Source organism: Ambystoma mexicanum, chromosome 3p, assembly GCF_040938575.1.
Source record: "Ambystoma mexicanum isolate Mex_15411 chromosome 3p, UKY_AmexF1_1, whole genome shotgun sequence".
NCBI lineage: Eukaryota > Metazoa > Chordata > Amphibia > Caudata > Ambystomatidae > Ambystoma > Ambystoma mexicanum.
The window spans coordinates 587034345-587056715 of record NC_090925.1 but is presented as its reverse complement, the minus strand read 5'-3'; the positions used below and the strand labels follow the sequence as shown (position 1 = coordinate 587056715).

General features: G+C 43.4%; 1 protein-coding gene across 3 annotated transcripts in view; it reads right to left on the bottom strand.

Annotated features, from left to right (window-relative positions):
• Positions 1 to 17454: 17454 nt before the first annotated feature.
• The window catches only part of HNF4A (hepatocyte nuclear factor 4 alpha), an 801419-nt gene continuing 796502 nt past the window's right edge, over positions 17455 to 22371 (bottom strand). For all 3 annotated transcript variants that reach the window (XM_069651329.1, XM_069651330.1, XM_069651328.1), the window contains one exon: positions 17455 to 21073. In XM_069651329.1, the coding sequence (XP_069507430.1) occupies positions 20931 to 21073 (143 nt within the window). In that variant the 3' untranslated portion in view covers positions 17455 to 20930. The remainder of the gene's footprint in view (positions 21074 to 22371) is intronic.

Genomic DNA, 22371 nt, shown 5'->3' with positions numbered 1-22371 from the left:
TCATTTTGGATATAGTAGAAGACCATGAAATAGGAGTGGCATGACAAGCAGAGTATACTTACTCGTTACTCGGATTACAAGGACGAACAGTTGCGTGAAGTTCGTGCATAAGCACCATCATTATCCTCAACACGGACCGTGTGAGGCAGGCTGCCCTGAAGTCTGGCAGCTCGGTGATGCATTGCGGTCGTGGCTCGCCTTCCGAAATGTAGGCCATGCATCCCGAGTTTTCACAGCAGCAGCAGTTCTCGTCCTCGGTTGGCATTAGCTTGCACCGATTGCATGTGCACCAGGTGGAAACACCATCCATTCGACTAGGTCCAGGCTCTTCAGTTGTTGAATCGTCCTCCCAACTGCCGTCCGAAGACCCATCGTTTTCACGCGTTTCCTTTCCAGTAGTTCCTCCTCGGTATACTCGGGCTCGTACATGTAGGGCATTATTGTAGCCATTGTGTGTTAAACAAACTAAAATAATTTATAGCGTTGGTACTGGTATCTGTTCACATGGGCTACAAGCAACGAAGGTAGCTAAGCAGAGCACAGAAACGAGTCACAGAATACTCAAAGTAACACAGAGAGAGGAATGCAATCGAAAATCTGCTGCTGTGTGTTGTGAAACGGTCTGTTTATACTTATTGAGGAAAGAGGTGTCCTGCCATTTCCATGGCGACACGTCATTAGCTGAAGCGCAGCGAATGTTGACACGAGACGTGCTTTTGCGTTGTGAAATGGGCGGTACGCGTCTGCTGATGACAGGCTGAGGGGTGGGGGATATGATTTAGTGCCGCAAAAGCAGGCCAGCCAGGGCGATGGGGCAAGTGATAGGATTATCACAAAATGGCAGCGCCCTGATGCCTGTTTTCGCGTGCGTTTAATGGACGTAAACTCGGTTAAGGTCCATAGGAAATTTTTCTAAAATTGAGCGACTTAGGCTTAAAAACACATGGCCGACCCGTAGGGACAATACAAAATTTTGACCGAACCATTCCTTTAAGCTAATGGCCTCAAGATGTAAGTGATTTGCCCTTCCCTGTCTGATGAATGCAGTTATACAAGTAAGTCCTTGAGTCTCTGACAATAGGCCAGGAGTCTCTGGTGTTCTCGTCTGCCCTTACGTTTTCTGAGTCTCTTTGTCCACTTCTATCACCTCATTCATTTTAAAAGCCTCAAGGCTCCTTTTAGGAGCCCCCACCTAACCATTATATAAATTGAGGAATACGGGCTATGGACATTTGAATGAAATGTGTCTACACATAGGAAAGTGGCCTAACATTCGTATATAGTTGATGTTTTTTAATCCAAACACAATGTGAATATGGATTCGTAAAAAAGGAGGATGAGTTTACCAACATAATTGTAGGCAATGCAATTAGGTCACAAATGTTTTCCGGTGCCCACAGTTAAAAACAAATATTTAGAGCTATCAATCTTTTTGAGCTGTGCAACAAGTGAAGGTTTTTAGATCAGGATGTAAGGTTAGCAATAGAGAGTTACTTCGTAGTACTGTCTATAATTGCCCAAAATCCATCAGATTTCATGTCCCACAGTTCTCTTGGGACAAATGCAATTAAGATGCTAGCTCAAAAAATGTGTGCTATAATCCTCATCACTAGTCTGACAATATGTCAGTGCTCAGACATGCACATAAACACTTCATTCACATAGTCGCACAGAGAGACGACTTGGTCATTCAGTCGAGAACCAGAGATGACCCGCAGTAAGCATCCTTGAGAAGCCCTTGGTAGGATACCTTGGTTTTTCCTTGTGCTTAGAGCCACATGATTTTAGTGAGCTGCTGAGAGGTTTTGCCTTTTTGACCCATCAGTTAAATAGCCTGTGGACTTCTTACCCAATGCCACTGGTTCATGAACAACATGCAGGCAGGGTGCTGGCTGAAGGCAAATGCTTGCTCAGGTCTGACAAAGCGAGTGGCACTTCCGGTGGTTGACATGCAGTCGCAGAGACTGCATGGTGCCCCAATCGCTCCACTGGAGCCATAATGGAAGCAATTAGCATTTGCTTTAAAGTCATCTGCACCCAACAAATGACTGTTTTGATCATGTTTCACTTTAGAATAGCACTCACAGAGTCATTGAGAACGGGACACACAATTTAGTAATGTATGAGTGATTGGATCCTCCCAATGATCCAACCTGTAACCCAGTAAAAAGAGAAAAGAGGAGGATTGTCTACCAAAGTGCCACCCACTACTCCAAATATGCTCCCCACCCTGGCCTGGGCCGATAAGGAGGGTGGAGGATGATTTAGGAATGCAGTTTCAAGTTTATATTTTTTCAAGTGGGAAACCCAGGCTGTTTCGTCTGAAACAGTCACTCGACTTAGGGGCTGCGTCTGTCTTGATTGCTGTATATTTGCATGTACTGCCCTAGCTCTTGGGACAGCAAAGGGCTTTTATAGCACCAGAAGGTGAGGAGAAATCAAACTACTGTTCCCTGGAAGAGGTATTCAGTTACAAGTACTCTGTTTGTTACTCTGCCTCTGGCACATTTTGATGCAGTTACATGTAGAGAAACCAACAGAGCATCTCACTACATTTTGATGTGGCTGTAGAAGCTGGGCTCCCTATGGATTCCACCTGTTTTTATGGATCTATGTTGCTTGTCCAATATGCTTTCCGTCCCAACCACTTTTTGAATATGCCCCATTTATTCTTCATCTATCACCATTTGGGTTCCCCCTTACCTCGCTCCTTAGTCCCTCCATTCTACTTAAACCTTTCTCATTTCACCCTTTATCTATTTTTAGGCCCTTGCCCAAATTTGAAATTGGCATATATGTAATTTATTGAAATTTCAGATTTAATGAAACAATATATTCTTTTCTATGCTAGAGGAACACAGACAGAATCTATAGTGATTCTTTTCTTTGAGGGACGCCATGCTTGGGGATTGCTATGCTGAAATATCCCGACGGCTGTGATTAGAGAACACAGGAACCCGTGGACTACCTGGATTGCCTTGCCAATTTCAGCGCCATGCAAAAATATATAAAAATACAGGGCTGCAGATGCATTACCGGCATGTACCTACATAACGGGGTCCACCACGCGGTTACCATATCACATCTGAAAGCTGACAGGCTCACAATGACACTGGCTAAATTATGAAAGTAAACTACTAAAGGTTTCTGACCAGCAAGTAAGAAAAATGATTGGGAAACATACATATTATGTACTACATGATCCAATATTATAAACAATATTCCAAGGAATTGAACTATTTAAGAAGCAAATAAAATGATGTCCTAAAGTAACCGATCTAATCACAAGTGCGCTACTACACAATAAATAGTTTTATATCAAGCAGGCTTAGGCCCTGAAGAAGCTTGTATATTGTAGGTTTACTTCACAATACAATATTGTGAAACACGTGTTGGCCACAAGATTAGCCATGTATTGGTTTGACAGTAGAATTATAGTCTGTAACAATAAGTACATTTCTGATTAGAATTGTATGTATAGGGTATGATTTAACTTTTTGATACGTGTATCTATGAATTTATCTACGTTTAAAATTATAATCATGCTAAAGAAAACTTTTTGCTTCAAGGTTTTCAAGGTAAAGCTTGTAATAACACAAATACAAGATTTTGCAACAAATGCTTTTTTGATAGGTTTATTTTTCATGCCTGTATGGTAGGGACCTATGTTGCCTTGCGCATACTCATTGTATATTAATACAATAAGAATTCACACTCACTTTCTAAAGGATCGAAGGATATTCCCAGTAGTCAGACCCGCTTTGTATATACACTGTTCCTCTGGATCCACAATCATGATCAAAATGGTAGCCTTGGCAGCACTTTAATCAGACCTGAGGATGAAAAGTGGTACTTAATGCAAATATTTGGCTGGTGTGACTTGGAGCTTAGATGGTGCAGTTAACATTTGACTATGCATACTGTGAAAAACCAAAGGGTGTCTCACCTACTAGTCCTTGGGGACTTGTCATCCAGGTGGCCCAGGACACAGGCATCGCATTTGGATCCAGTTCCTGGTGGTGGACCAGTGCAGGAGGATCACCTGGGTGAGGGGTCATCAGAGAGTGGGGTGAGTCATCCAATGGTGAGACGTGGTATTCCCCCTTTTGTGTTCATCTACCCCATCCTATTTTTTACGATTTTCTGAAGTCCAAACTCCCCCCCCCTTTTTACACAAACATTGGATTGAGTAAGAGGGTGACTGAGAGTAACCAGACTAACTCTCTCGCATCGTACTGGACATGTCCCATTAATCGGGTCAGGCAAAGTCAGGCACTTTACGCTAAGTGCATACACATGATGCCAGTTTGCTCTCCTCACATGAATAAAAGGCAACACCTAAAGAAACACTCTGAGCAAGACGTTACACGAGTATGAGCAGAACTTCTGGGACGAAGCAACACCTACTGGAGCAGTGCAATCAACAAAGGGATCAGAGCAGCGGGCCGAAAACCCAAGGGTTCCCTACTGGAGGTCATTGCCTCTGACAGACCGTGAAAGACACGTGAAGAAGGCCAGATCCCACAAGTGAAGAATGCATTGTGTTTCAAGGAAGCCAGGAACCCTCCCAGGTTAATGGCAGAGTTGGGGAGGCAAGGCCAAGCCTGTGGTACTAACCTTGATTCGTGAATTGTAAATGTCAAAACAAGTAAGAAGCGCACACAGTCGGTGAGTTGGCAAGCAACCTGAGAAACCGGTGTGTTTTAAAGCAAATGAAGTAGCAACATTATATCACAAGTGAAGGCTGCATGCATGTGGATGAGACATGAAGAAAGGCAGACCTGTGATTGAACTTTGAAGTAAAAGGCAGCTTTGAGATCAGCGATACTAAGTAATGGAGTGGTCCGGCAAAAGGAAGTAGCCCATTTGAAAATCTCTGTGAAAGGTAAATTATTTGAATTTATAAAGCGAACAGAAGCAAAAGTGAATTAAGCTAGAGTAAACATGAACTTTGAGTCATAGTGGTCCTGCAGTGCTCTGTAAAGAGAGCCATGCACATTCGAAAGTCTTTGACATCCGAATGGGGTCCGAGCCCGATTGAGGGAGACTCAAAGTACAATAAGCTTGGGCAAGGGAGCCTCCTTGCAAGTTTGTGTTGAGCTGTGACGTGAGAGGTCTGAGCTCAACAGCGGGAGGGGGCCTACGTGATCTGTGTTCTGTAAGGTCTGAGCCCCGCAGAGGGGGACCTTTGCAAACTTTATGATGGAATACAATTTTGAAAGTCAAGAAAGAGACTTTATCAAGGAAGGCAAGGCATGCCTCAATACATGGTTTGGAACTGCTTAGAGTGTCAGAAACCAAGCCAGGGTGTGTTATCCTGCCTACAAGGACAGCCTTATTCCGTGAGGTTTTACATGAGGAGGAGAGCTGGTTCAACTACCTTTATTCTTTTGAACACTGATTTTTCCTTTGCATACATTTCTCCTTTTTACTAGAGATAGGGCAGGCATTAGGGGTTTGTTATCATAGGCCATTTTGATTTGACGGACTCCACTTTTGTTTATTGTTTGATTGTCGAGACTACTCCCATCTTAGTTATAGGGCAAAATAGGAGTTTCTCTGATCCCAACATTTTCAATAAAGGTTTTACAAATTGTATCCATCGTGTCAGTGTCATACTTGTGATACTATGCCTTCCCTATTGATAAAAAGTGAGGACCCATGCTGGAAATTGTCATCCCACCAGAAGGAGAGAATAGGATTATTGTAGTCCCTGATTGTGATTGAATTTCCACAATTAAGGAGACCTTATTCTCCCAACTTCAAATCCCAGTTAGCAAACAGGATGTGTTTCAAAACACAGGTACTATTAGACAACCTACCGATAGCTTATTATCAGATACAAGAGTGGGACTGAATAGTCTTAAAAATAATACCCTCCCATATATTTATTAGACCTAGCGCCTTAAACCCACCTTTTCCTGAACCTTTTGTTTTTGGTGTCAGACGCCTTCGAATCCTTCTCTGAAGAGGTTGAGACCCTTTTCTTCTGAGTCTGAAAGTCCAACAGAGGGAACCTTTACCCCTTCTGAAAATATGACCGATATTCAAGTAGTCAGAGCTCCACTGACTGCCTATCAGATTCAGGCTCACCTTCAAGAAAATCTGACGAGATTAGTCGAATTACAAGCCAGACCCCTATAACCTCAAGGGATATTGCAACTCTACCAGGAATGAGAAGTCATAGGGAATTATTTTTTTTATTTCGAATGATTGGCTGAAAAACTGGAATGGGGAGAAAACTTTAAAAAATGCTGTCTGGGAACCCTGCTAAAAGACAAGTTACAAACTGCTTTCAGTTGGTTAACCTAACCTTGGGTGCTACCTTCATATCCATCAAGGAAGGACTCCTTGAAACAGTAGGTCAGACCAGTCATTTTTATCGACAAAAACTAAGGTCCATCAAATTAAACCCTGGTGGGACCCCTTTGGAAGTAGGAGAACCAATTAAAAACAATGTCGCCCTGTGGGACCGCAATAAAATGCTGGAAGAGCTAGTTGAAATGATCGTCTTGGAACAGTTTATCAACGTACTGCTTCTTTCGTACAGAAATCCGTATTACAATTAAATCGACCAACGTTTAACCTGGCTATTGAGACTGCCCAAAATCATTCAGTTGCAGTAAAACATTTCCATTCGTTCCATAAAAATGAAGATAGAAAAGACCAAAAACCACACTACCGCTCTCAAAACCTGACGTCAGAATGAGGAGGACTCTCTAAAACACGAGAGTGGATCCCAAAAGAAAAGGTAGAAATAAAAAAAACTGACACTAGGATTAAAGAAAAATTAAGGAGGGAGGAGCCCAAAGGGATAAAGCCATCAACCACCCATCTGTTTCTCATGTTGAGAAACAGGTAATTTAGCTCAGCATTCCCAAAAATCAAAAGGAGGAGCCTATGGAAATAGGATGCCAAAGAGGAGAGAAATGGGAAGAACAAGAGGAGGATCTAGAAACCTTTAGCATATGTTTATGCCAATCCTAGTGGATTTCAAGTATGAAAAAGCTCTGGTGAATGGGAGAATAGTGAAAGCATTAGTTGATTCTGGCAGTAAACAGACACCCATAATAGCCAGTTTGGTCTCGAGGATCTAGGACATGCAACCATGGTTAGTCACCTGTGTACACGACAATAACGAGATCTATCCCAAAGTACCGGTGTACATTATTATCAGAGGGGAGTCCCAGCTAGTATCATCAGCCATTATCCCTGGACTTCTGGAAGAGATTATTATAGGAAGAGATTTTACAGAATTGCCCACCCTTCTTCAAGAGCCTCCTTTTCCACCCAGAGAAGTTATACCACAAGATCCATGGCAGTCTGATTTCTATTCCAAGACCTTCCCGGAATAGGAATAGACAGAAGCAGATCCTCATAGAGACATTAGTTGTGTCAAATCTCCTCGATCCCAGTTCATCAGCTACTTGCAGGGAACTAAGGTTGACATCCAGGCCCTACCAACACAGCCAAAGAGAAATTACGTGAATATGTGAGAGTCCCTGGATAAAGTTTCCACTTGTCCTCTACAGAGTCCTCAGACTAGAGAACTTCAGAGAAGAACAAATCTATCCACCTCACATAGGGGAACGCTTTGTGAGAAACCAAAGAATGTCTCACCTGCTAGTGCTCTGGGACTTGTCATGCCGGTGGCTAAGACACGGCCATCGCTTTTTGATCCATTTCCTGGGGGTGGACAAGTGCGGGAGGATCACCTGGGTGATGGGTCTTCAGGGAGTGGGGGTGAGACAACCGATGGTGAGATGCAGTATTCCCCCCTTTTTTGTTCATCTTTTTTGTAGGATTTTCAGAAGTCCCCCTTTTTACACAAATACTGGGCCGAGGAAGAGGGTGACTGAGAGTAACCAGACTAACTCTCTCACATCATACTGGACATGTCCTGTTAATCGGGTCAGGCAAAGTCAGGCACTTTACACTTACACAAGTACATACACCTGATACAAGTTAGCTCTCCTCACACAAATAAAAGGCAACACCTAAAGACACACTCTGAGCAAGACGGAACACAAGTACGAGCAGAACTTCCGGGATGAAGGCACACCTACTGCAGCAGAGCTACAGACCAAGGGACGAGAACAGCGGGCCGAAAACCCAAAGGGTTCCCTACTGGAGGTTGTTGCCTCCAAGAGACCGCAAAAGACATGTGGAGAAGGCCAGATCCCACAAGTGAAGATTGCATTGTGGTTAAAGGACACCAGTGACCCTCCAGTGTGAACGTTATAGTTGGGGAGGTGAGGCCAAGCCTGTGGTATTAACCTTGACTCGTGAATTGGAAATAGCAAAACAATAAAGAAGCGCACACAGCCGGTGAGTTGACAAGTTACCTGAGAGACTGGTGTGTGTTAAAACGAATAAAGTAGCAACATTATATCACAAGTGAAGGCTATGAATGAACTTTGAAGTAAAAGGCAGCTGTGAGATGAGCAATACTAAGTAATGCAGTGGTCTGGCGAAAGGAAGTAGCCCATTCGAAAGTCTCTGTGAAAGGTACATTGTTTGAAGTTATAAACCGAACAACAGCAAAAGTGAATTAAGCTAGAGTAAACGTGAACTTTGAGTCATAGTGGTCCTGCGGTGGTCTGTAAAGAGAGCCATGCACATTCGGAAGTCTTCAACATCCGAAAGGGGTCCGAGCCCAATTGAGGGAGACCCGAAGTACAATAAGCTTGGGGAAGGGAGTGTTACACTCACGAAGCGCTGGTCCCTTTGGTCTAGAAGCCGGCTCTGTGGCTCCATTCGGAATGGTACCTTCAAGATGGTGGATCGCAGTATGAACGGTTCCGCTATCACCGTTCCAGTCCTCTCACGTTCGCCAGAGGTACGGCGTACCGCTCACGTGACTCTTCATAGGACACGGAGACTTCCAGCTCTTCGCGTCGCTACTGTACTAGCGGATGCTCCGTGAGTTCGCAACTAGGCAATCTCAAATCTTCAGCAGAAACTTCTTACCTCTGACCATTACTAACCCTTCTTCTCTTAACTTTCCAGATTCTCTTTTCAGCATTCTTTGTGGACACAAATCCCCCGGATTCATCCTGCGTCTCATTCTGAAACGCTGCCTTTGAGTTCTCGAGTTACTGCATTCTGGGTAATAATAAATACTCCCGTCCAAGCCCCTTTCTGAATCTTTCTTCAGGTATTGTAGGATTTGATTCTATGGGCTTACTCACCTTTACTTCCTTCTGACAGACTTGTGTTCCAGTCGCCCTCTCTGTGTCTCATATTCTCAGCTTCTCTCCTGGTATTTACAATCCGGCTGGTTAAGAGGTCAGGGGAATTTGTCTCTTTCCTGTTTTCCCCATTCCCCTTCCTGTACTTCTGCTATTCATCACTTCGCTTCTCATTTCTTCCCTCTCCAGAAGCAGTCTTCCGATACTCTACGCCACGATCGAATTGGCGTCATCAGCCTGCGAACCACACTCCAATCTTCGAATCCTGCGCTCGACCAGGGTTTTCTTCCCCAGAGGGTTTCCCTGACTAGCGCGTACCTCTCACTCTGGGTTTCCCTACCGGTTGAGAGGTTGACGCATTGGTCGGGGAGATTCTTGAGTTCAGCATTTGCTTCCCGTTGAACATATCAGTCTGCTCAGGTAAGACCTCCAGACCTATTTAATCGGGGGTTCTTAAAGATCCATTAAACCTAGTCTAAGAAGCTAGTATTCTGTAACAGTTAGCGACGCCCAAAAAATTAAAATAAAATAAGGCTACTGCAGACTGAGATTCAATGGAACAGCAAATCCAACAACTTATTGCCGCCATGCAATCAATGTCCCTAGAGATGCAGGCTCTCAAACAGGATAATGCTCAATTACGACAACAGGTTACTTGTGCCTTCTCAGACTCTCCCCCAGTAAGTTTGAATACAGGCAAGTTTGACGGAGATCCACACAAACTTAAGGAGTTTCTTGATAGCTGTACTGTGCAGTTTACCTTTAAGTCCCGCTTCTTTCCCACGGACAAAGATAAGGTTGGCTTTGTGATTTCACATTTGGCCGGACCTGCTTTGGCCTGGGCTACATCTTTGGTGACCTCTAATAATGTGATCTTGGACTCTTATTCTGCTTTCACCAACAGTTTGAAATCAATGTTCAGTAGACAAGAGATCTCAGTGTCCACGCAGGAAAGACTGTTAGATCTTAGACAAGGTAACAAAGACCTACTTACCTATATCACTCTCTTCAAACAGCTTTTCTCGGAGTTAGGATGGCCAGACGATGGGTTGCTCACCTTATTCCGACGAGGGCTTTCAGACGAACTAAAGGATGAGGTAGCTAAGGTTCCGCGTCCGGCAAATCTAGCGGATATGATAACACTCATCATGCAAATCGATTACCGCTTACATGAACGTTCTTCTGAAAAGAAGAAGACTAGAGGCATACGATCCCAACTCGATTATCACTCCTTAACAAATAAACCTATAGCTTCTGACGAGCCTATGCAAATAGGAACAGTGAGAGGACCCTTATCGGCAGCAGAGAAAGAGAGAAGGAAGAGTTTGGGACTATGCATGTATTGCGGAGCCTCATCTCATAAGTTACGAGATTCTCCTTTAGTTCCTCCCCGACGCACTCCAGCTAAGGGGTCGGGAAACTTCAAAGCCCTACCGCAGGGGGAACAACGGTAGGGGTACATGATTCTGATTCCCCAAAGAGAATCCCCGTAAATCTGGACTCCTTAGCAACCACTCACAATATGGTTATTATTTCTGTTACTCTCGTTTTTCACGCTCAAATGGTACAGAACGTACCTGCTCTGGTAGACTGCGGAGCTGCAGGGAATTTCGTTGATGATCAATGGGCCAATAAACAAGGAATTAACTGTATACCCAAAGCGATGGTCACTCCTATCCAAGGAGTTGACGGTCATCCACTAAGTTCCGGCCCTATCCGAGAACAGACAGAACCTGTTGTCTGTCAAATAGCCTCACATAAAGAGACCATGGGCCTCATTCCGAGTACGGCGCTAACCAATGGCGCTATTAACGCCTTGGTTGACGCCGTACCCGGACCGGCAGCGCCTTGGTGGATGGTGGAATTACCGCCCCATTCCAAGGTTGGCGGGGCGGTAAATCCCCATTCACCAAGGCTCTTCCCCATTCCCAAATGAGCCCCCATAGGGCTCAATGGGAATGGGGAAGATGCAAATAACGGTGACCGTTCATTATGGTCACCGTTATTGGCTTGGAGGCCCCTTTGCGCCCTCGACTTTAACACCTGCTCAAAGTAGGCGTTAAGGGCTAGGGCGCAAAGGGAACTCGGAGAATGGCGGTAAGGGATTACCGCCACCGGTCTCGTTACCGGTGGCCGCTATCCCTTACCGCCATACTCGGAATGAGGCCCCATAACTTTCAATCTAATCAAGGCAGCCCATTTCCCCATTATATTGGGTCTCCCCTGGTTAAGGAGACATAACCCCTTTATAAATTGGACAGCAGGTACTCTCTTCCTCGGCTCGGAATACTGTGTCAGCCATTGTTTAGCCAAGGAATCAGTTGGCATCTACATTCCGACTGAAAACTCGATCCCTTCACCAGTATCTTCAATAAACAACTTGGAGATTGTTCCGGAATGCTATTCTAAGTATCAGTCTGTCTTCTCCAATCCCCAGTTCCCTACTCTACCGCCTCATAGAAGAGATGACTGTCACATTGAACTTCTTCCTGACAAACCCATCCCGTTTGGGAGAATGTACGTCCTTTCCCAACAAGAAAAGGTAGTCCTTAAAGAATATCTCCAAACCAATTTAAGGAACGGGCTCATTACTGAGTCAGTTTCCCCGGCCGGAGCCTCTCTCTTCTTCATCCCAAAGAAGGAGACTGATGAACTTCGACCTTGTATCGACTACAGGGGTCTTAACAAGATCACAGTGGCAGACAAATATCCTATGCCATTAATCCCTGACATCCTGGAGGCAGTTCGAGGAGCTTCCTTTTATACTAAGCTGGACCTTCGCGGAGCTTACCATCTCATCCGTATTGCCCCTGGAGACGAATGGAAGACAGCATTTCGAACCCCATTTGGGCATTTTGAGTATCACGTCATGCCCTTTGGATTGGTGAACGCACCTGCCGTGTTCCAGCGTTTCATGGACCATCTATTCGCAGATATTCTATTCCATTATGTAATCATCTACTTAGACGACATCTTAGTATACTCCCACTCTCAAGAAGAACACCTGATACATGTAAAAACTGTACTCAAACGACTGCAGTCAAATCAGCTTTACTGTAAAGCATCTAAATGCGAATTTCACCAAAGACAGGTAACCTATCTCGGGTTTGTGATGTCAGCCCAAAGCATTTCTATGGATCCAAAAAAGATCTCCGCAGTGGTTGAATGGCCTATACCTTCTAACGTTAAGGAGATTCAACGTTTTTTAGGGTTTGCTAATTTTTACAGGAAATTCATCCCTAACATTTCGGATATTATTCTGCCCCTTACTCGACTGCTAAAGAAGGGAATTCCATTTGTATGGGATAAATCCACCGAATTCGCATTTCAGACTCTTAAATCCTTGTTCACCTCTGCATCCTGTTTGATAACCCCCGACCAGAATAAACAGTTTTTTGTGGAAACTGATGCATCTCATCATGCTCTAGGCGCGGTCTTACTTCAACAAACCGACCAAGGAGATGAAAGACCAGTTGCATATCTTTCTAAAACCTTCAGTGCCTCGGAACAAAACTATTCAGTGCTCGAAAAAGAATTGCTGGCTATAAAAAGGGCGTTTGAAGAGTGGAGACACTTGCTACTTGGTTCACCCTTTCCTGTAGTGGTAAGTACAGACCATCAAAATCTCAGGGTCCTACAGAATGCACATACAACCAACAGTCGACAAGCACGTTGGGCGTATTTCTTCCTTCCATTCCGGATCGAATTCACCATACTTCCAGGAAAACAAAACCATAGGGCGGATGCTCTCTCTCGTAAGGACGTTCCTGTCTCCCAATTCAGCTCTGAACAATTGTTTCCCAAAGCAAGATTCATCGCTGTCATCGCCGACTTCTTAAGTGAATTGAGGACTGCATCGGTCTCTAACCTAGACGCCTGCAAGAAGACAGCCAGTACTTATCATCTTACCCAGAACGATTCTTTTTTTTTTTACACATCACAAGTTTTTATCCCTACTTCAGAGCTGCAGCATGAAGTATTACGAATGTGTCTCGACTCTCGGGCCGCTGGGCATCAAGGCGTTCAAGGCACTTTAGACCTAGTGCTAAGATACTTTTGGTGGCCAGGAGTCCGCAATGATGTACAGGATTATGTAGCAGCCTGCATCGTTTATTCCCAATCCAAGAATTCCAGGACCCCACCTTTGGGGCTGCTCACCTGGATGCCGATTCCAGAGAAACCTTGGCAAGTGATCTCTACCGACTTTATAGTAGATCTTCCTCCCTCACACAACAAGACCGCCATAATGGTCACCATAGATTATCTTACGAAGTTGGCACATTTTACTCCCTTGAACAAGCTGCCAGGGGCTGGGGAAATGTCTAATATTTTTCTTTCGGAAATCTTCTCCAGACATGGCCTACCGGACACAGTGGTCTCCGATAGGGGCCCTCAATACACCTCCAAGTTTTGGGAAAAGGTTTGCCAAGTCTTGGGAATCAAGCGGGCTCTCAGCTCGGGGTACCACCCACAGACGAACGGACAGACGGAACGCCTTAACCAAACCTTGGAGACCTATCTACGGTGTTTCGTATCAGCAGCCCAAGACAATTGGTTGGACTTGTTGCCCTTAGCCGAATTTGCATACAACAATGCCCTTCATACAGCCCTTCATACTAGCCCTTTCCATTGTACTTATGGATTTCATCCGTCCTTTGTTCCTTCTGTCACTTTGTCCCCTTCTAACTGTCCAGGAGTGGATGGCCTCATTTCCGAAATACAAGAAGGACATAAATTGGCTAAAGTCTCTTTACGAACAGCTCAAGATAGGGCCAAACGGACTTCTGATAAACATCGCCAAGACGTCCCACCATTAAGCCCAGGAGATACTGTTTGGTTGGCTTCTCGCTTTCTTCCCCGACATTTGGTCCCTTCTAAGCTATCCCCTAGGTTCTTCGGTCCCTTCAAGATCCTATCGATGGTCGGTTCTGCGGCAGTCAAGCTCGATTTGCCCTCGTCATGGTCCCGGATCCATCCTGTTTTTCACCTCTCCCAGATTCGGTTGACAGTACCGGACCGATTTCACCGGCCAGACTGTACCCCTCCTCCTCCTATCTCTACCGATGCTGGCCCAGAATATGAAGTCGCCAGTATCTGTGACTCCCGTTATCGGAGGGGGAAACTACAGTTCTTGGTGGACTGGAAGGGGTACTCCCCTGCAGAAAGAACTTGGGAGCCTGCCTCAGGAGTTCATGCTCCACGTCTGGTCCAACGTTTCTTTAGGTTACATCCTGGGAAGCCAGGGTCGCCCCCCAGGAGAAGGGGGCATACTGTTACACTCACGAAGCGCTGGTCCCTTTGGTCTAGAAGCCGGCTCTGTGGCTCCATTCAGAATGGTACCTTCAAGATGGTGGATCGCAGTACGAACGGTTACGCTATCACCGTTCCAGTCCTCTCACGTTCGCCAGAGGTACGGCGTACCGCTCACGTGACTCTTCATAGGACAGGGAGACTTCCAGCTCTTCGCGTCGCTACTGTACTAGCGGATGCTCCGTGAGTTCGCAACTAGGCAATCTCAAATCTTCAGCAGAAACTTCTTACCTCTGACCATTACTAACCCCTCTTCTCTTAACTTTCCAGATTCTCTTTTCAGCATTCTTTGTGGACACAAATCCCCCGGATTCATCCTGCGTCTCATTCTGAAACGCTGCCTTTGAGTTCTCGAGTTACTGCATTCTGGGTAATAATAAATACTCCCGTCCAAGCCCCTTTCTGAATCTTTCTTCAGGTATTGTAGGATTTGATTCTATGGGCTTACTCACCTTTACTTCCTTCTGACAGACTTGTGTTCCAGTCGCCCTCTCTGTGTCTCATATTCTCAGCTTCTCTCCTGGTATTTACAATCCGGCTGGTTAAGAGGTCAGGGGAATTTGTCTCTTTCCTGTTTTCCCCATTCCCCTTCCTGTACTTCTGCTATTCATCACTTCGCTTCTCATTTCTTCCCTCTCCAGAAGCAGTCTTCTGATACTCTACGCCACGATCGAATTGGCGTCATCAGCCTGCGAACCACACTCCAATCTTCGGATCCTGTGCCCGACCAGGGTTTTCTTCCCCAGAGGGTTTCCCTGACTGGCGCGTACCTCTCACTCTGGGTTTCCCTACCGGTTGAGAGGTTGACGCGTTGGTCGGGGAGATTCTTGAGTTCAGCATTTGCTTCCCGTTGAACATATCAGTCTGCTCAGGTAAGACCTCCAGACCTATTTAATCGGGGGTTCTTAAAGATCCATTAAACCTAGTCTAAGAATCTAGTATTCTGTAACAGGGAGCCCCCCAGCAAGTTTGTGTTGAACTGTGACATGAGAGGTCTGAGCCCGACAGAGGGGGACCTACGTGATCTGTGTGCTGTAAGGTCTGAGCCTGGCAGAGGGGGACCTTTGTGGACTTTATGTTGGAATAAAATTTGAAAGTCAAGAAAGGGGCTTTAACGTGGAAGGGCAGGTGGGCCTCATTCCACGGTTTGGAACTGCTTACAGTGTCAGAATCCGAGCAACAGTGCGTCATCCTGCCTACAAGGACAGCCTTACTCTGTGAGGTTTTATGTGAGGAGGAGAGCTGGTTCAACTACTGTTATTCTTTTGAACACTGATTTTTCCTTTGCAATATTTCTCCTTTTCACACTTTTTGTACAAGTGATATGGCAGGCATTAGGTTTTTGTTAGCATGGGCCGTTTTGATTTGACGGACTCCACTAGGACTGTTTTATTTATCGTTTGATGGTCGAGACTACTCCCATCTTAGTTATAGGGCAAAATACGAGTTTCTCCAACCCCAACATTTTCAATAAAGGCTTCACAAATTATATCCATTGCATCTGTGTCATACTTGTGATACCATGTTTTCCCTACAATACCTATTTAAATTTGATTCTGCTTGTCAAAGACACCCAATGAAGGCACCTCTTTAGAGGGATGGTTGGATCTTTTTTATAACGTGTCAATATATGGGAAGGGCTGTATTGGATGCATATTGATCTGAAAGGAATTGGGCAGATGAACGAAGATGAAGGACAGCCTTCAGGGGCTTGTGGATACAGCACAGATGACCATAGATGCTCTTTGTGACCAAGGCAAAGTACCTTGGCCTTAGAGGGATTGAGTCGCACCACCAAATCCAAGAATAAAAAACAAACAACAGTATTGTCCTGGGCCTGATTTGATAGGATACTAGTATAATTAGCATAAGATTAGAATTAAAAAACAAATCAATTTTTGAAGGATTCTATGCCATGATAATCCCATTGGAAGATAATGGGAGCAAGAGACAAGAATTCTGTGACTTGCCACAAAGAAGAGAATTGTAATGAGAAAGATAAGTCACTACGTGGCTGTGGTTTCCATAAGAAGGAAGATATGTATCTTAAAGCAAAGCCTTTTATGAAGTAGTTAATTGTGGCCGTCAGTGGAAATTCTGCAGACGTCCTTGACTGCAACATGAAGAGGCTTTGTAGCCCACAGCAGCAGACAACTAGTTTGCAAATGCGTCCAATGGATCAAATGACATAATAAACCAACACAGTTGTTGTATCACTGTTGTCATACACTTTTGCACTGTATGGCAGACCAAAAACAGCCCCGAGTTTGTGCCAACCCTATCAGAATTGACTGGAGAATGTTGTCGAAATGAAAGGTGAGTTAAGAGTTGGTGGTGCTTAAGGAAAACGAGTGCATCAGGCTGCAAAGTCATTTTTAAAGGCCGGAGTTCTTCGGAGAGCCACTGCAGGCACTTAGTTTAGTGAACGAGTGGAACAGATAGAGAAAGGGAAAAAAGTATGTACGTGTGAAGAAACTGCAGCACAAGATTTATAAGAGATCAAAGTTGTAAAAAGGGGCCTGCACTTGCTTTGTGCAATACAGCTTGTTACCAAAGAAAAAGGGATCTTCTCCTAGAGGTCACTTGTAGCACAGACTAGTGGGTGTGTAACAGAAGTAAAAAGGTACCTTAGATGAATCCTACGCCTTCCCCAAAATGCCATGTTCTAGTGCTCACTTTCTTTTTTAATTTTTTCTGTGATACGTCTCGAAGTGGGACAGCACCAAAGCACCAAAACACCACTCGTGCAAGTGCCTATTATTACTGTTGTCACATATGTACGTATTATATGTGAACCAAATAGAGTTCTGAGGGCTACAGCATTGCTTTTGTTGTTGGTGCTGTTATAGCACAGCAGCTGAGAGCCGCCTTTAGTGGACATTTCATTTTGTGATAGTTCCTACCGAAGGTCTAAATGAATGCATAGATTAATTTACACAAAAGCATCACCACCTTAAGTTAGAAAATATTTACTTTGTATACAAACCATAGTTACAAAGCATTTTTGTTTTTCATCACAAGGCAGTAACCAACTTTTTGTAATGTAATTTTCAAAATGTTTTAAATTGTTTACTCTACATATAGAAGCAATTATTGCAAATAAAGACCAAGTACATGAAATCAATTCTGATTAAATTTCATATATACATACAATCTATATGATTTACAGCATAATTTATAAAAGGCAATTGACATCATCATCATCATAATAAATTACTCCAAATAAATCCATGTTTTAAATACACGTTGTTGAGTCCTCATTTAAGGCACATTCCGAGCTGTTACATACAGTCTCCTGGCAGTTGTGGCTCTTTTTAAAACAATACAATACAAATTCCAAGCTGACAAATTACAATTTTGAAAACATAATAACTATGCTAGACTCTAGTTCCAAATCCGATAGTAAACATCATTAACACAGTATGCTTCCATTCACCTGGGATCTAAGATGCACTGTGTAACCTGAGCACGCTCAATCTTGTGAGAATGTTGGGTAGATATATATTAAATTAAACATCAAAGCAAAAATGAACTTCAAATAATGGTTAATCATGTTTATCTCTTAATCCTAAAAGTGCAGCCCATGTTCCTTAATGCCTCCTTGGGTCTTTTTATCACCATGATGAAATATATCTGTAATTGGTTTTATGAAAAATAGTGCTGTTTCCTTATTTATTTCTTGAAAGGGCTCTGGTGTTTTAGTTATCTATTTTCCTAACTCTATGTATGGCCAGCACGTACCAATAAATCAAACCATCATCATCAGTCTTAAAACCGGAAATCTTTCGATTACTCCCCTTTTCTTGAGTCTGAGAGATAGTGACCTTTGTCAGGGAAAAGTACCCACGCCTCATCCTCATGTCAGGGTTGAGTCCTACATTCCAAATCAATGCACTACTCAACACATGCTGGATATAGCCTTATCTGTAGTTCAGCATACTTTAATGACATATATGGTAGGTTTTTCATTCCTCCTCAGCAGGTAAATCAAAGAATGATTTGGATAACCTCCCTGCTCTATCTCAAGTTCATGTTTGATTAGTGTTTTCCACAATGGTACCGCTTTGGATGGTGTTGATGGCAAGCATGTTATACAGTTAACACGCTTACTGCTTCCCCAATAGGTCTATGATATCAGCAATTCAGTTACAGTTGGACCTAAAGCTTGTGAGTTCATTGCCGATTACAAAGTGCCTATTTTAAATCAGTTGCATAATTAATTTTAATTAGAGTTCTTTTTTGTAAAACTGTGATTTTTCCTATGTTGGCTTTGTATTTATGCACAATAAATCTTGACAAGGTCTGTACAAAAATATCTCTTGCAATGTGCACATTGAGGGGACGTATCTTAGCCTGTGTCATAAAATGTGAAGATGCTTATTTTTCCTATAAAAGGTTCCTATCAAATTGTGTTTATTATCCATAAATGTGCATTACTTTCCTTCCTCAGAGGTGCCCACTGCTTATGACATGCTTTGTCCCATGGAGGAGAAGGGAAGACAATGCACGTCCCACTGAAAATCAAGCCTAATTTCCGGCAATGAAAAGATGTTGAGAAAATACCCCACTATTCCATACATTAACATTCTTTTATAAAGGTTAAGGCATATATCCTATTGCTTCACAAAAATATGGCTAACAAAGTTAACACTGCACCATGTGTAATCATTGCACAGTGATCAATTTGAAATTTTGTTTTGCTGGCCACCATCACGATCAAGTCTAAATCCTAAATGGCTTCACATGGTAAACAGACTGATTGATTATTGGTAAACGATTGACTGATTATTGGAAAAAGATGTAGTGGCCTAAAATGACAAGGCTTTAGAGTTATTACAGTGCATAGTTTCTGACGTTACAACACCCTTTTAGATTTCAGCAAAACAATGACATAAAACTATACATTATTCTATTTTTACAACGAATGTGCAGTGATGCCTGTCCTTTTGGTAGTATCTCATGTCTTAAAGACGATACAAATACAAACTGCACGATTGACAGATGTCACTACATGGACCCATTGCAGCTGCTCACGAAGCAGATACCTGTAAAGAAGGTACGTTTCTCCGCAGTCACTACTGTTCATGGTTTATGCCCATCTTGATGTTGTCAACACTTTAACAACCTTTTATATTTTGGAAGGTGTTTTCTTTCCTCAGTCACAGTAGACAAAAGCCCATTGCAAGAAGCTCATGACTGGCAACGGCTGGATCTTGTTTAATCTAAAACACGACATTATCAGATCAGAAAAGGCGGCATAGATTTGACATCCTTAGCACAATGTTTCCTGCTTCACCAGGCAGCATCTCCTCGGAGCACGTTGGCAGTGGTATTTCTGGCATTCTGCCCCATCTTTATTTCTTCTCTTTGACATATCCAGTACTCTTCCCGGTTGTCCATTAGGCATCCAGAGGTTGCAGCTCCCGTCAGAAGTCAATCTCAATTAAAGTTAAGCCCCATGGGCTATGAGAATGTTGCCAGTTCCTCTACATGAGCCAATGTTTTAGTTGATAAGCCCAACCGAAACCTGGGCCAGCTGGGGATCTCTCTGGTGTTGGACTGGCTGATTTTCAAGGTTTCATCAGGTATATTTCAATGACAAGTATCTAACTTCTGTGCACACAATATTTCAATTCAGCCCTCTCATTGTCAAACATTGCACTGATTCTTTTAATCTATGCCTATGGTTTCTTGCATTCGGCAAAAAAGTTATCATGATGCTGGAGAAGAGGAGAGCAGCCTGAGTCTGACAACTGATGTATGCCGTTATCCGTAATGGGCTCCAAGCTTTGATAATCACGGTTAAATGTTATTGTTAAATACCAAAGACCTGTTTTTTTATATCCATAAACATCTATAAAGAATTCAGCCTGGACCACACTTGTACTTTGATTCATTGCAGAGGTGCCCACATCCTGAGTCATTTTACCTGCATTTAGAATTGCTGAAAGAGAGGTAGTCTTGAATTTCTAAGCTAAATCACTTAAAATTAAATTGACAATGGCACCTCATGTATCGTACTTGAGGGACAATTCATAATGGGCTAATGTGAGTAGTGCCTCGTGGTTTGCAATTTCTGATATATACAATAATTCCCCTAAAATATATGCATTTTTTATAAGAAGGTAAAATAGTATAGCTAAATAGTTCACAGGTGGCATGAATATTCAGCATAAGTGTGAATAGAATAAAAGTTTGATCAGCAGGATCGATGCTTACAGTTCGGAAACCTAGAACACTTTTTCCACATAGTCACTTAAACACAGCTTTTTGTCAGCTTGTCTGTTGATGTTCTGGTCAGTCCTTTAAACTGCTATGTTCATGCAGTGGTCTTCTTGGAATTACATCATTGATTTGCATCGTTTCTCAAAAGTGAGTCTTTAAGAAGTTTTTCATTGTCTGTTAGTTCTCTTTTGGGCCCAGTGTGCGCTACATTGCTTCTTGCTTTGTGATTGTTGCTTGAGGAATTGATGTCGGCTGTTTGGATATCGTAGCAATGGCCCCAGGAATGACTTTATAATGGTCTGAAGCGGATCCTGATGGCGGCGAAGGTTGGGGGGTTTCTGGAGTAGCTACAAATAAATATTTATACAAAAATAAATTAATACATGTTTTGTGTATGCAGACATATACCCCAACAACAGTGTTTATATTTATACTAACACTTCTTTGGAACTTTTTGCATGGATTTAAATTTTAGGTATGCTTGATGGGAGGCCAGAAAAAAAACATATGAGATCAGTTATGAGGCACTGATTACAAACAGGTTTCTTCAATGACTTCTAGTCCTACACCTCCTTGTGGCAGTATTTATTTTTTAAGGCTATCTGCCTTCTGACCAGGGATCCATTCCAAATAAATTCTATTATTTCTGCACCCCATCCAGGGTATACAACCCTAACATCTTCCTACAATCCTCCTGCTTATACTAAAGGGTCTGGGGCAATCCGCCCTCAAGGAAAGGAGAGGGGAGTGTATGCACTGTGACATACTGTGACGAGAAAGTGTAGGACTAGGAGTAATGAAGATTGCCTGTTAGAAGGTAAGGCAGTATCCACATGTTCCTCTTCCTTATCTCAGTCCTTACTTTTGAAGTGTACCAAAGACAGTAGACTGGCCCCTCATTCCACAAAGAAACACAGACCGGAGAGAACTTAGAATCCCAGTGACGCACTGATACACAGTGCTTAAGTAAGCATATATTGAAGGACAGCAGTCACAAGGCTGTCATTAACAGGTCCAGAGGAGGGGAGATGGAGGCAATAGTGATGCACAAATGGATGTCCCAACTAGCATTATACATATCCTTTGTACGGAACCACCCCTAGCTTCCGTCCAGGTGGCCTCCATACTCCTCATGACCAAGCCTGAATGCCTCTTGGGAGGAGATGCTTGGATGGCATGGCTGTTTTTGAGATCCCAAAGGTAATGAATAGGCTATTTGAATTCTGAAAGGGAGCTGTTTATTCCAATAAAGACTAACAAGGATCTGCCTAACATGCAGTGAATTGCGTACCCTTGCTACGCCCTGGGAGGCATCTGCCAGAAGGAACATTTGCTGAACCATGTGAAATCTAGAGACAACCTTGGGAAGAAAGGAAGATTCACACTCCAAGGTAATTGCCTGTGTGTTGATGACCAAAAAACAAGTTGGGGGCATTCACAGATCCCTATTTCCCCTAGTATCCAAGCCAAACTAATGGCCACTAAGAATGCGCGTGGACAAGGCCTGTAGGCATAATAGCTCAAGACAAGACAAATAGACAGCAAACAACACATCAAGGTGAATCCAGGAAGGGGAGAAAATCTATGTCTGGATAAAGAGAAAACAAAACAAGAGGATTGTAGCAAGGTTATGGCGATGTATACC